This window comes from Ctenopharyngodon idella, chromosome 7 (assembly GCF_019924925.1).
Source record: "Ctenopharyngodon idella isolate HZGC_01 chromosome 7, HZGC01, whole genome shotgun sequence".
Lineage (NCBI taxonomy): Eukaryota > Metazoa > Chordata > Actinopteri > Cypriniformes > Xenocyprididae > Ctenopharyngodon > Ctenopharyngodon idella.
Window position 1 is genome coordinate 8,815,995 of NC_067226.1, and position 14,874 is coordinate 8,830,868.

Genomic DNA, 14,874 nt, shown 5'->3' on the forward strand with positions numbered 1-14,874 from the left:
GGCCATAGTTATTGAACCTGGTACTAACATCACCAAGGTCATGGGTTCAATTCCCAGGTAACACACACACTGATAAAATACCCTGAATAAGGTTTATGAAATCCTCATCACTATGGACGGGGAGAGAGGATCCATTGTGTGGTAATTCTGAAACATCAAACAGATCTTTCATTTTCCTATGCAAACAAAATCTAAGCTTAATAAGCCCCTTAATTGTTTAAAATAATTTCCTAATGGATATTATGTCCATAGACTCAATGGATGCTAAAAATATGATTAGATTTTGAAAGCTTGTTCAAACAATTCTATAGACTTTTATAGAATTTATTATGAGTCATTGTCAGACTTTGAAATCTCACAACAATGATCAAAACACAGACATGATTAAATGTATTTCACCGTTCATTTAAAAAGGTCAAACAATCAGGCCCAATAATAATAATAAGAAGAAATCACAACAGAGGTAACTGTACAGAAATACAAGCAAGTCGATTATAATACATGCAGTACAGTACATTCACTTCTACTTTTTGGTTTATATTGTTACTGAATAAGTCCAAAGGCAGACAGCAATATTAGTGAAATGCTGTGGGTGGAACTTAAGGGGGCAAATTAAATTTTAATATGTGTAAAATTCTTATCTAGATCATCATGGGAATATGTTGATATGATGATGTGCATTAAGAAATGACTATTACAACATAACTCCTAACTCAGTCTGTAATAGGAAACCCTGTCTCCACAGGAAATCCTGTTAACAGTGGGGATCTGATTATATCAGCACACTCAGCGGGAGAACAAAGCGAATTTTGTAATATTGACAAACATTCATAGGCAATCTGGCAGATTTACATCCACACAGCACAGTAATGTAAACCCTGGATTAAACCAAGAGTCGTTTAACAGAAACGAGAAGGTAGTCCATTCCATACCTCCACATGTGTGACCACATCACATGAAAAAGGGTTGTAGCAGCAGTACTGGTCAAAACATATGGGCTACTTTGAATAGACACAGTGTGTACACAAACAGGACCTTCAATTACACATGCAGAATTTTTCTGTTTTTTTCCCATTACAAATAGTATTCAAATGACATTTAAGTGCACACATAAAATGAGAGCAGCAGAGTTATAGGAGCCATAACTGTGCCTACGGCTTTGTTTTAAAGGATACTTTTGGTTTGGCTTCAGTGGAAAAATATTTGCATCTAAAAAAGATTGACTGTTCCTCACAGTCCGTTACCCTCTACAGTCTGAACACGGGAGTGTGACGTACTGTATCATAACCAACAGGACATCGTCAAGAGCATCAATTCTGTGCCGGGTGTCCATTAAAAGGCTCCTGTGTGAGTGTGACGGTAAACAGCAGCAGATGTACTGTCTTTTCAAATCTTCCAAATTGCCTGCAAATGACCATCATTAGCTTACTATGTAAGTGATTTAAAGCAACCACAATTTAACAAGACGTTAAGTATTCTCATCGGTCATGAACCTGATCGCCCCTTTCTGGGTAATTAACTGCATGCCGCAGAGCTGTCACTTCTACAGGACACAAGAACATGTTCTGAAGAAACTGACATGGCCTTGCTCGACTAAATGAAACGTTTATGCTTTTTGCCTAATGAATTGCAGAATACTTTGATTCGCAAAGCTCTGATCAGGATGGATAGTGGTATCTTGGCTGAGAGCTTGTGGGAGTGTCTGTCAGTAATGCTAATTGAGAATGAGACTGGATATGAGAGAGGGGCATGCAGATATTTTTAATAATTCTAAATGGCTTATGATGAAAATAGCAACATAGGGGAGACGGAGGCTAGTTGTGGTCACAATGTTTACCCTGATTAATCTTTCTCAGGCTATTGAATTTCATAGCTGGGCAAGCTGTCATAATGGAACTGACCATTAAACAGCCTATTATAGGCTTCTCAGCTAAATTTAAACAGTAAAAATAACTATGCAAAAAAAAAAAAAAAAAAATTAAAATGAAAAATTGTGAAATTGCAAAGATGTCAAAGGTACCCTACAATATCAAACCAAAATTTTGGCCAACAAATATTTAATACGCTGTGTAAAATTGTAACATGTAGAACAGGGCTTGACATTTATGCAAAATACTTTTGTCCTCAAAACACAATTCAGCCTTTTGGTTAAAATCTATAGTGTCAGTGTGTCTAGTTTTATTAGTCCACTTGTTACCCCAACAACTTGTATTGTAAAATATGATATTGGAATTTGACTTTAGAGGATCAAATTCACAACAAAACATTTTTAAGAAGTTTTTGAACAATGTATTAAACTAACATACAAAAACACTACTAGGGAAAACACAAACTGGACTTTTAAATCAAAGCCTAATACTTACTAAAGCATAATCCTCCCCAACAACATCCATGCTCTCTTATATATTCTGTGTTTACTAAGTCAGATTTTAATTTATTTTAATATTTTAATTTAATATTAAAAACAATATATAGGCCTACACAATTAATTGAGATCTAAAGTGCACAATACGGTATTAATTTAAAAATATCAGTAGAGCATATCAGTCCTTAGTGCATTGAAATTGAGCCACTAAATTTAATTTAGCTGCGTGTTTTGAAGTGTTGGTTTTAATGTAAAAGTAATGTAGGCTAACATTTTATCTCGATTAGCCTATTTGAAAACAATATTCCACAAGAACACGAGGTAATACAAAGACATTCACACAATACAATTTATGTACAACAAACGAATATACTGTTGAGGCAGTTTGCCCAAAATAACAAATCTGTCATTATTTTGGCTACTCACCCTCATGTTGTCCCAAACCTGTGAACTGACATCTCCTTTTGAACTCCACTGAAGAAATAAAGTCATAAAGGCTCGGAAAACATGAGGGTGAGTAAACAATGACTGAAAGTTACATTTTGTTTCAAATAACTCATTGAATACATTTGTTCCACAGGATTGAGTCGCGCGGGGTGCGCGTGCACTTGTTTCTCAGACTCGGAGAAACCGGTTCTTTAGTTTTTTCCTGAATTCTTTGCGCATCAGACAGTAAATAAACGGATTTAAACAGCTGTTTGCGTGCGCCAGGCACACAGTCACCGGAAACACATAGGTGTGAACGATATAGTACGACTTATCCCAGTACACCGCATTGAATTTCACCAGCACGCCCCACAACGTTATGGCATGATTGGGCATCCAGCAGAGGAAGAACGACAAGACTACTATGGTGACGGACTTTGTGACTTGCGTTCTTCTTTTGGAGTTGCTCTTCATGCTCCGTAGTCGGATGAGCCTCAACAGCAGCAGGTAACTGATGGAGACTATTGCCATTGGCAAAATAAAAGCAATTAGTATTTTCTGGAGATGATAGACTGCCAACCAATACTGTCCGTCGGGGAACCGCAACAAACAAAGTTTTTCGCCGGCCACGGTAGTGACTGTGGAGAAAATGGACGTTGGCGCGGTGGCTACGGTGGCCAGAGACCACAGGACGACACTGACCCACCTGATGGAGCAGCTGGTCTGTCTGCTGCGGTCCTTCAGAGCTGAAGCCACTGACCAGTAGCGTGTGATGCTCATCGCGGTCAGGAAGAAGACGCTCGCGTACATGTTCATCACAGTCACTGACAGGATGATCTTACACATGGCGTCCCCAAACGGCCAGCTGAAGTCCAACGCTGTGTCTACGGCCCAGAAAGGCAAAGTCAACACAAACTGAAAATCTGTTACGGCCAAATTGAGGATGAAAAAGTTTATTTTGGATGTGCGTCTCTCTCGTTTCACGCGTATGAAGAAGAAGACCAGCAGGTTGCCGATCAAACCTACTACGCAAACAACCGAGTAGGTGATGGAGATCATGCACCTCAACACCGGACTCCCATCGGCGGACACATCAATGTCTTCCAGGCTTTTAAAGCGATCACTGATGGATCTGTTGATTACACCACTCTGATTACTGTCTCCCATTATATCCAGCGATTTTACAACTTCATTGTTGCCCATGACGACAGATAATGTACTACTTATATACACTAGATTCATATGTACTCATCTATAATTAGTAGGCCTATTGTTTAATCACATTAATTACTTAATTTTAGGCTTTTTAACTGTCAAAACATCACTCATCCTTTATAACTACGCAGGCAAGTCCAAGGTGCTAAAACTGTGAGCAGTGAGCACAATGCGGCGCGCTCAAGAATTTATGTCGGCCGCTTTTTAAATGTTCCCGCCCATCGAGAGCAGTGATTCGTCTTCCCGTTTGATTGACAGGACGACACCGAGTAAACGTAAACAAAACCTCGCTCCGCTTTTGCAGTAGAATTTTTTTATGCTTATACCTTTATAAAATAACATAGAGTAATGAAAAAAAAACCATAATAAAGTAAAGAAATGTTTCAAAAAATGTAAAAACAAAATATAGATTCACAATTCAGCTTTCCTGTTAATCCTAATATAATTATGTATAATATCATATAACATTAGAGAAGATAATCATGACATAAATATACAGTCTTGGTTACAAGCATTTTCTTGAGGCAATAGTTTGCGGCTTATTAAAACGGCTTTGGTTTAAACGTGTGCAGTTACAAGGGAGCAGGTGGATCTTGTCATCTTGGTAAGTTTCCACTGCCATCTGCTGTTCACATTGTAGATTTACACAGGTTTTTCACTCCCGTTTAAAAGCTTTGGTTTAGATGCTTAAGCCGATTAATGCAATAACACAGCTTGAATGAGAGGATTCACATGAATAGATTATTTGTTTTAAAGATAGGAAAGATTTAAAATATGTGGCATTTGAGACACCATAGTTATCAGAATAAGTGGTGAGTTGAAGGTCGAAACTGTGAGAAACCATCACTTATCTAAATTTTAGAGGTTATAAGCGTTGGTTGGTTAGGCTCCTTATGTGTGGGTTTTTATCATTCATAAAAGACAACCACACTGAAACATTTCATATCATCTTAAATCTGCCGCAGGCCTGTGTGAATTGAAAATGGGTCGAAGTTTGTTGCCCCAGATACAGTTGTTTCTGAAATATGAACAGGAACCTGGTTAGTTCTCGATTTAGAATCCTCACCTTTCCACAGATTGATTCAGGCTTGTCTGACCTTTATTACTGAAAAGCATGCCATTCAACTCAAATAGCTTATGTCCGTCTTACAGCACGAGTTACTTTTCAGTAAGCAACTTAAAAGTAGCTGAGCTATTCAGCTCTAATGTACCAAAAGGAATATAAAACTTACACACATCATGCATCTCAACCAGCTTTTTCCATCAAGACAAAAGCCAAAGTTAACTCAATGCATTTTATTACATCTAAATGTCTCTACATAAACATGTAACATTCAATAGGTAAACAATTTCTTTCAATGCATGTAATAAATATTTTTTTTTTTTTCACTTAGTACTTTATACAAACTGACATTGGTCTACTGTACAATATGTCTTCCACATTTTAAAAATCTTTTTTCTTTTTTCTTTTCATAAAACATGCCACATAGACACAGAGTGGATGAGATTTAAGGCAGTGAGCATAGATGTCAGCTTACTGAAATGGAAAATAAAATAAACCTGGACTTTGACACCAAGTCCACTCATAACACAATTCTGCATCTAAAATATATAAATTAGTTTGTTGTGAAGTTGAGGATTCAACTTTAACACATAAATGCACATCACTGGAACATCCAAATTTGCACAATGTTTGCCCTACATCAAGAACAAAAACATGCACACACGCATTCACACACACATTCAAACACACACACAACTTATCCCTTTATCAGTCATAACCAAAATCAGCAAATTAATGAAAACTCGTATTCTGTTTGTCACTGAACCTTTCTTCTATATCCTTGGTAACAAACCTTGTCAAATACATGTCATGTGAGACAGACAATGAAACAAAGGACAAGAACTGTCTAGATTTACTTGTTAAAAATATAAAGTCATTAACACTGCTAGAGATCTAACAAGTAGTCAATTTGGTAACAAGGATTTTGCAATAACAGCATATGTATTTTTGTTGCTGTCATTTTTATCTTGTTAATTACCTAACCAATTACATTTCGAACTGATCTTAAGAGTCAAGAGACAAATCGACTGATAAACATCTAATACTTTCAGAAGAAATGTATGTTAAAAGGAGGTTTAGAGGGCAAAGGAAACAGAGTGAGACTCATCAGTCTATCAAACAATGCAAGATGCGATAGCTAGATTCTGTCACAGGCAATTACCCCAGTCCCAAACCCAATTAGGCTTTGAAAAGAGGTCTGGTCAACAACACTGAGAGCCACACCAGCAAACACACACACACACACACACACACACACACACACACACACACACACCTTAGCCTGTTTGATGTAAGTATAACAAAAAAAAAAAAAAAAAGATCTGAACTCTTTCTAATTTAACTTATTTTTCCAACATTTTGTTTTTGAACACTATTTTGTCAAACAATATTTCTCAAATATTGTTTGAACAAAAAGCTTTTGCAATTATTTTCCTCTGTTAATGTCAAGCAACACTTGAAAGGACATCCATTGGTTACTCAGTAGGATTATTTTTTTTAGAAACTCCCATTTAGAAACTCCCAAGTCTGTGGATAAGAGCTCCAAATCTGATGGGCGTCATGAGGAACAGCTTAATACAGGCGAAGTGAAGTACAAGAAATAACAGGTCCAGTCTTTCACATGCAAAACACACTCACACAAGGCACACGTGACAAAACAGTAGAAGAAATGAGTGGCTTTAGGACTTCCCACACAGCACCAAGCACAGATGACCTAACAGACAACTGAACAGAGACCTCAGTCACTGTGCAATGTCGAAAAAAACATCTATGAGCAAGTTAAGGATACACGCCTACACCGAAGACACCATTACCTCACCATCTATGCCACTGCTGAACCTCCCAACAAATCATTCCTTCTGAAAAAAGCGAAGGACGGAAGGAAGGAAGGAAGGAAGGAAGAAAGAATGAGAGAACAATCAAGCATGGTAGCCACAAAGAAAGAGTAAATCTTTACTTTCTACACAAGGTGTACATTTAAGTTCACTGAACTCACAAGCTCTCACTCTAAAAACTTCAACACTAAAAAGTGTTCTTTTGGCATCGAGCAAGAAAAAATATGGATGTAAAACTGTTAGAGAATTACATTGTTTTAAAAACAGTCATGAATTACATTTCACATAAGAATTATGAGGTCAGATATTGTCAATCTGTAACAATGCTTTTACTTCCAGTTGTTAACCTGAAGGAGAAGGAATGCTTCTTAACAGCCCACCAACTTAAAGGGATAGTTCATCTAAAAGTAAAGATTCAGTCATCATTTACTCACCCTCATGTCGTTCAAAACCTGTAGGACTTTCTTTCTTCAGTGGAACACAAAAGATATTTTTAAGAATGTTTCAGTGGGGTCAAAAACAATACTGGAGCCCACTGACTTTCATTGTATAGAAAAAAAACACTGAAAATATCTTCATTTGATGACATGAGAGTGATGACAGAAGTGTCATTTTTGGGTGAACTATCCCTTTAAAAGCATCATATATAAAATAATCCTGCATGTTTAGGGGAAATGTGATTGGCAAAGACATGTCAAGTTTTGCTGGGAAGAGAAAAGAACCAAGGGTCCGGTAGACGGTCCAATCGCAGCCATTGTGCCCTGTGGAATCAGATAAAATATAGACGATCACAGAATATGATGGGGAAAGGATATAAAAAGTGTTCATATTATGTTAAAGGGGTTGAGCCGAAGCTGTGAAGGGAAAAATAGCGTCAGTTTCCAAGGAGCTAAAACCCAAAGTAACTTAGCAAGTCGTGTTGGGCGAAAACTCTTTCAAGTTTACATATACATTAGATAGCTAGATAGATAAGTATATACAAAAGTAAAACAAAAAATATATTTGTTCTCTGTACACGGCAACGATTATCATCGTTTACAAAAACACCCTTCAGTCATCCTGTATGTCCCTTTTTCTTCCCAATGTTTGGAAGTCTCTTCAGTCAGTTTCCCTTGGGAGGGTTCGGTCCTGGGTCAGTCTAACGAGATGACGTCTGGGACGGGTCCGTAGATGGCAGACATGGGGGCCGATTCGGAGTTGGGAAGCGGGGCGGGTGGGTGTCCGAGGCTTTCCCGTAGGCTGCTGGAGGACACCAGGCTGCTGCCGGTGCTGCTGCCGTTGACGTTAATGGGAGGGAGGTTGCTGCTTACAGGGGTGGAGGGAGGGTCCAGGAAGAGCTGAGACGAGCCGTACGGGAGGAAACGACTCAGGAGGAGGTCATGATCTTCCGATGCAGATGCAGCTGCTGCCATCACCATGTTGTAGTGCTAAAGAGACAGCAAAAACAGAAAAGAAAAAAAGAGTCAGGTAAAGAGAAAACAATCACTAGATTAGCAGTATCTGGTTTAATAGTCAATCACAGCGGGATGATAAATGTTTGGATTGTGTTACCTGATGATTCTCCCCTTGTAAAAAAGGGAAAAAGTTGAGATCTGTAAGAGGTAACAGAGACAAATCAGTACATTGAAATTTAAATGAGCACATTTCCCACATTAAACATTCCTCTAATGATGGTTGTGTGTTGTACCTGACAGGTCTGTGGGCGTAGAGTAGTAGTGGCGGTAGTCCTGAATGAGGGGAGGAGGTGGAGGAATGTAATTGGTGTCCACCTGAGGGATGCTGGGAGTTCGGCTTAAAGGAGATGCTTGTCTGTGGAGATTTAGCACCCTATGAACACATGCCAACAAACAAGTTAGCTTGAGTAAAGCGACCCTTTTGCATTATTTGTGCATATTCAAAGAGTTGAAATGAATTTGACAACTACTGTATGTTTTACTGAAATGACCATTTACCCATTATCCATCTGAGGAGAGATGCTGGACAGCGAGGGGCAGCTTTTCTTCTGAGGGGGTTCTTCATCTTCATCTTCTTCAGACGAGCTGTCGAGAGTCAAATCAATCACCTCCACTTTTTTGCTGTTGCTTCCACTGTTGCCGTTTGTTTGAGAGTTTTGCTCCGACACTGTATGACATCCACCTGATTACACATGCACACACACAGAGGGGTTGTAAACAAAATAGCTTCAGGGTGTATGTTCAATTTATGCAAGTATGTGTGGCATGTGATGGCATTTCTCAGGAGAATTAATGTCACATTCATTATTTTGCCACCATCTAACAGATCAGATATTCATTTCACAAGCCCCATTTACACCTGGTATTAACAACAATCTCAGGTGATCTGATCACAGGTGAACAGTGCCAACTGTAAATGGGGTCCAAAATATTTTTTGGACGATACCATTGTTCAAATCTTTGAGGTGAGTAAGGTTTTTTAATGTTTCTAAAATGTTTTAATGTTTCATTCCAAAACTATGGAATGATCTCCCCATCGCTATTAGATCAGCCAAATCACTAACTACTTTTAAATTGAGGTTAAAATCACATCTGTTAAACGCTGTGTGTGAACTTCCTTGAAGGGGTTTCGATTGCAACCATGTCTGTTTTATGTTTGTGTGTGTTTTTTTTTTTTTTTTTATGTATTTTTTTATGTATTGATGTCATTTGTGATTGTAAAGCACTTTGGGCAACTGGTGTTGTATTAAACTGCTATATGAGAAAGAAAGAAAGAATTCGTAATATTGTAATATTGTAAAATTCCTGTGATGGCAAAGGTATTATTCTTGTGATTTTCAGCATCATTACTCCAGTCTTCAGTCACATGATCCTTCAAAAATAATTATAATATGCTGATTTGTGTTCAATGTCTTATTATTATTATTAATGTTGAAAACGGTTGTGCTGCTTAATATTTTTGTATGAATGTGATCATTTTTTCAGTATTCATTGAATAGAAATTTCGAAAGAACAGCGTTCATTTGAAATAATTTTTTTCTAACAATGTAAAAGTCATTAATGTCACTTTTGATCAATTTAATGCATTCTAGCTAAAAAAAAAAAAATAGAATAAAAAATAAAATCTTTCAGGCCCCAAACTTTTGAACTTTAGTGTATATTTGAAGGTAGCCAAAAACAAACATGCCCACACCAACATTATTGCTAAAGAACTGTGGACCGCAGCAAACAACCAACTACTTGTTAGTCAATCATTGTGTCAAGTATGGCTTTAAAAGCAAAGTCTGCTGACATTTTTTCTTACTTTACTCACCAAAATACAATGGCAAGTGCTGTATTAGGGGTTTTAAGAGGCTTTTCACCCATTCTTAATTTTCAAGAATGCACTCAAAACGCCTCCTGCAGCTGTTCCTCAACAATATGAGGAGATGATCATCAGTGACTGAAACTAACCATCAATGCCATTGTATGAAGCAGACACTTCCTGCACTTCCTTTTTCGACCTCATGGGGGCCCAGCTGCCATCTTCCTTGAACTGGATTTCATCACAATCTAAACAGCTGTTAAGAATCTCCATAAACAACCTAAGGATGAACAGAGAAATGGTTGGGAACGAAGGAGAGATAAGAGAAGAGAGAAAGAGTGAATTCAGGAATCATCTACTCTCTAATGCACAGCTGGGCAATTTCATGCAAAAGTTAAAATTAAAATAGAAAACTAAAGGTGCAAGTTCATACACTGTTCACTAAAACCTATTTACTGCATTACTGCATTTAATTGTCAAATGTTCATGTAACATTTATGAACAACACACTGCCGCATTATGTCATTATTATTAAATGAAATTCATGTGCAGTTATGTTCTATTATTGTTGTGCATACCCATCAATGATGAGATGTTCATAGGGTGCTTTTTTGTCACAGACAGGACACACCCATGTGGGCTTCTTTTCATTCATCTGGATGTAGAGCGTAGCATCAAAACACTGCAGGTGTGAACACGTCAACGCCCGACACGGAATCATTAGCCGCATCTTTCCCAGCTGTGTAACACAGGCAAAAGCACAGACAATCATGGAGAAATTAACACACACAGACATCCCGCATGGAAAAAATCCAGGCAAACACACACACACACACACACACACACACACACACACACACACACACACACACACACACACACACACACACACACACACAATCAGATTTGTTTTGCTATCAAAGTGAGGACATTCCATAGGTGTAATGGTTTTTATACTGTACAAACTGTACATTCTCTCCCCCTACACTAACCCTACTCCTAAACCTACTCATCACAGAAAACATTCTGCATTTTTACATTTTTAATAAAAACATTGTTTAGTATGTCTTTAAAGCTATTTTATTTATGAGGACTCATGAAATGTCCTCATATTTCATGTTTACGTCGTAATACCAGTGTAATACCCATGTCATTATACAAATTTGTGTCCTCATAAATCACAAAAACACACACACACAGACACACACACACAGAGGTTTGGAGGTAGACCAAAGAATGAAAAGAACAAGAAGTGAAACATGAACAAAACTTATATAATCATGACAATATACAACTGACATTAAACAGTCTAACTATTTTAGACAGATTTATGAGTCATAATATGCAAAACATTCTGAATCTGATTTCATTTTGAGTTTAAAATCAAAAACATCTGTCTTTGTTTTGTGTGATCTTTAACTACTTTGAAACATTAGAATCTTAAAAAAATAACATATTTTGGTTCTCATATGGTCTTTGTAAGGTCCTGCAGCCGGTTGCAACAAACCTGTTAAGCAAAGAAAACCCTGTGTGATCATTTGTTTCGAATTGTAATTAAGAGTTTTCTTAGATTTAGAGGTTTGTTGCAGCCGGTCCCTGGGCTTAAACTAACAAGTAGACATTCAAAAATATACAGTACTGTGCAAAAGTCTTAGGCACGTTAGTATTTTCACTAAGTGAGATTCCAGTGAGATTTTTGTATGCACGAGGAGTCTGACAACAGCTGGTATGATCCACACGGAGATCTGATCTCACTATCATTGAATCCATCTGGGATTACATGAAGAAAGAGAAAAAACTGTGAAAGACTAAATCCAGAAGAACTGTGGCAACATCTCCAAGATGCTTGAAGAAACCTGCAAAGTTACCTGTAAAACTATGTGCAAGTGTACCTGGACAAAAACTGTTTTAAACGCAAAGGGTGGTCACATCAAATGTTGATTTGATTCAGTTAATAGAAGTTAATTGATAAATAAAATCTGTTTATGATGTTAATTTTTGAAAACATCCTCACTTTACAGTACTTTTACAAGTGCCTAAAACTGTTCATAGTACAGTAGCTTTGCAGGCAGGTTTCTTCAAGCATCTTGGAGACGTTGCCACAGTTCTTCTGGATTTAGTCTGTCTCAGTTTTTTCTGTTTCTTCAAGTAATCCCAGATGGACTCGATGATAGTGAGATCAGATCTCTGTGTGGATCAAACCGGCAGTTTGTCAGACTCCTTGTGCATACAAAAATCTTACTGGATTATTACAATTAATGGCAAAAGGAATGTTTGGAAATGTAAACTGATATTTCCTACTGACACACTACAGCAAAAGATATAAACAACTGACTTAAAACCTTTTTGGGGGTAAAAATAATAACATGCCTAAGACTTTTGCACAGTACTGTACATTACCGGATGTGTGTTTGTTTGATTTTGATGAGTAATCTGATAAAATGCTTACCGGACATAATAATGAAACTCTTAGGCTGGTGGTTGCTATTTCACTGTCAGGGTCTGCCGTTAACTTTTCCTTTACTGCAGGACATGAGCAAAAGCACACATTAGCAGCACAAAACCCGCAGTGATCTTTACAGCTGCACTGCTATTAATACATGTCTGCGAGTTATTAATACAACTGGAGAAATACAGTCACATTTAACCTGGCTATAATCAGTGTTGGGGGTAATGCATTAAGACAGAAAAAGGAATCTGCACACCAAACAAATTTAAAGTTGGTGTGCTGATTCCCTTTTCTGTTTTTTTCATGTTTCATAAACTGAATCTATGCACCCAAAAAAATATTTTTCATATATAAATTGGAGGAGAACATTTCAGATTTTTGCCGGGGGTAATGCATTACAATTAATGTGAGTTAATTAGATTACTTTTTTTAAGTAGAGAGTAAAGTATTGCATTGCTTTTAAATTTACAACAAAATATCTGAGTTACTTTTTTAAATAAGTAACACAAGTTACTTTGTTTTTTTTGTTATTAAAAAACAAACAAGCCCATCCCAGGTGAGAAAAAAATGATGCAACACATTACTTTCTATAAAAAGTAACTAAGTCATGCAACAAGTTACTTTTTTTAGGGAGTAACACAATATTGTAATGCATTACTTTTAAAAGTAACTTTCCCCAACACTGGCTATAATAAAGGACCAAACACTTCATACCTATTACTTCATACTAATTCATACTGTACCTACACTACCATCCAGAAGATAGGGATTAGTAAGAATTGTATTTCTTTTTAAATGAAATTAAAAAATTTTCAACAAGGACACATTGGATTGATTAAAAGTGACCGTAAAGAAATTCATAATGTTACAAAAGACTTTGATTTTAAATAATTGTTGTTCTATTGAACTTCCTATTCACCAAAGAATCCTGAAAAGGAAATTTATTGTTCAGTTTATTGTTCGTTTTTTGCCCATTTATTGACAGAAACCTCTCCTGTACTCATGTTAAAGGAAACTGTGAGTGAGGTGCAGAGGCATTGTGTGCGCTGTGTAAACATGATGATAATTGTAGTTCTAGATCTAGACTAAATGTGAGCAGGCATTTACTCATCTCACATGCACAAAAATAGATTCAGTATTCCTCAGAATTAATAAATCAGGGAAATGCAAACTTAATACAAATATCCTTTTGTCCGGTTTCACAGAGAAAGCCTTAAATGCATGTTTGAGCAGTCTTGTATCAGTTTCCAGAAAATATTAAGCAGCTGTTTTCAACATATAATAATGAGAAATGTTTCACCAAATCAGCATATTAGAATGATTTCTGAAGATCATGTGACACTGAAGACTGGTGCTTCAGAAATTGTTTGAGCTGCCTTAGGCTGGTGTGCTCTAGCTTGTGTTCAACAAGGGCATCAGGGCGTTCTTTCAGTATTAACAAGCCTCTTCAGACAGTTTATAGGTTGATATGCATAAAATCTTTTAAAGTATCATGGAAAGTCTGAAGGGCAGACAAGAACAAAGAGCAATCTGTGTAAAACAGAACTGTAATGTTGCATCTCTGTCAGTTTTTAGAGCAATCCTAGATTAACTCAGTCACATCACGCTATATAGACTGAACACATTCTGGTATATATACACAATCAAGCTCTACTTGATAGGTTTAAGAAAATTATTATTGACTGCAGTCCATGGAGAACAATTTTTATGGTTTTTAAATTGGATAAAATAAGATGACAACCATTTATTAGGCCACAATATAGTTTATCTTTGGTATGAGGAAGGGGCAAGAGGACACAGAGACTATTTCTGTATGAATTAAACTAGCACTAAGAAAACAGAGCCGTTCAGTCACTGAAATCCTTATTTAACAACTTATTCACAAATTAAACACGGAGGGCCCTATCATAAACCCGGCGCAATGCAAGTATTTTTTGCAAGTTTCAGCCCGACGCAGTTATCATTTTCACGTCCAGCACCCATGTTTTTTAAATAGCAAATGCACTCACGCCCATCTGTTTGCCCATGGGCGTGCTGGTCTGAAAACGAGGTGTGTTCAGGTGCATTGTTGGCAATTGAAAACGACTGTACCATTGACCAACAAAAACCTGGTCTACAGTCAACGCACAACGCGTGTATACTCTGCTTGTTACACACACAGGGATGTGCAGCAGCACACAAACATTTTTAAATATTAAAAATAAAAGGATTCCTCTCTGGAGAAGCGTTCAGTCTTTCCGCTTGCAAATTCCGCCATGGTGCA

General features: G+C 37.2%; 2 protein-coding genes across 3 annotated transcripts in view; both read right to left on the reverse strand.

The window, feature by feature from the left end:
• Positions 1–319: 319 nt before the first annotated feature.
• On the reverse strand, positions 320–4,392 carry rxfp3.3a1 (relaxin family peptide receptor 3.3a1). Its single transcript, XM_051901612.1, has one exon. It carries the CDS (start codon positions 4,031–4,033, stop codon positions 2,981–2,983), a length of 1,053 nt encoding a protein of 350 aa, XP_051757572.1. The 5' UTR covers positions 4,034–4,392; the 3' UTR covers positions 320–2,980.
• An 895-nt stretch (positions 4,393–5,287) lies between these two features.
• pias1a (protein inhibitor of activated STAT, 1a) overlaps positions 5,288–14,874 on the reverse strand; it is a 49,176-nt gene continuing 39,589 nt past the window's right edge. For both annotated transcript variants that reach the window (XM_051900471.1, XM_051900470.1), the window contains exons 8-14: positions 12,612–12,685; positions 10,741–10,901; positions 10,312–10,442; positions 8,857–9,040; positions 8,592–8,731; positions 8,456–8,496; positions 5,288–8,331 (exon numbers count right to left, since the gene is read on the reverse strand). In XM_051900471.1, the coding sequence (XP_051756431.1) occupies positions 8,038–8,331; positions 8,456–8,496; positions 8,592–8,731; positions 8,857–9,040; positions 10,312–10,442; positions 10,741–10,901; positions 12,612–12,685 (1,025 nt within the window). In that variant the 3' untranslated portion in view covers positions 5,288–8,037. The remainder of the gene's footprint in view (positions 8,332–8,455; positions 8,497–8,591; positions 8,732–8,856; positions 9,041–10,311; positions 10,443–10,740; positions 10,902–12,611; positions 12,686–14,874) is intronic.

What these genes read in the sequence shown, in the direction of transcription:
- rxfp3.3a1 (XM_051901612.1), bottom strand. Translation starts at nt 4,033, where the DNA reads ATGAATCTAGTGTATATAAGTAGTACATTATCTGTCGTCATGGGCAAC.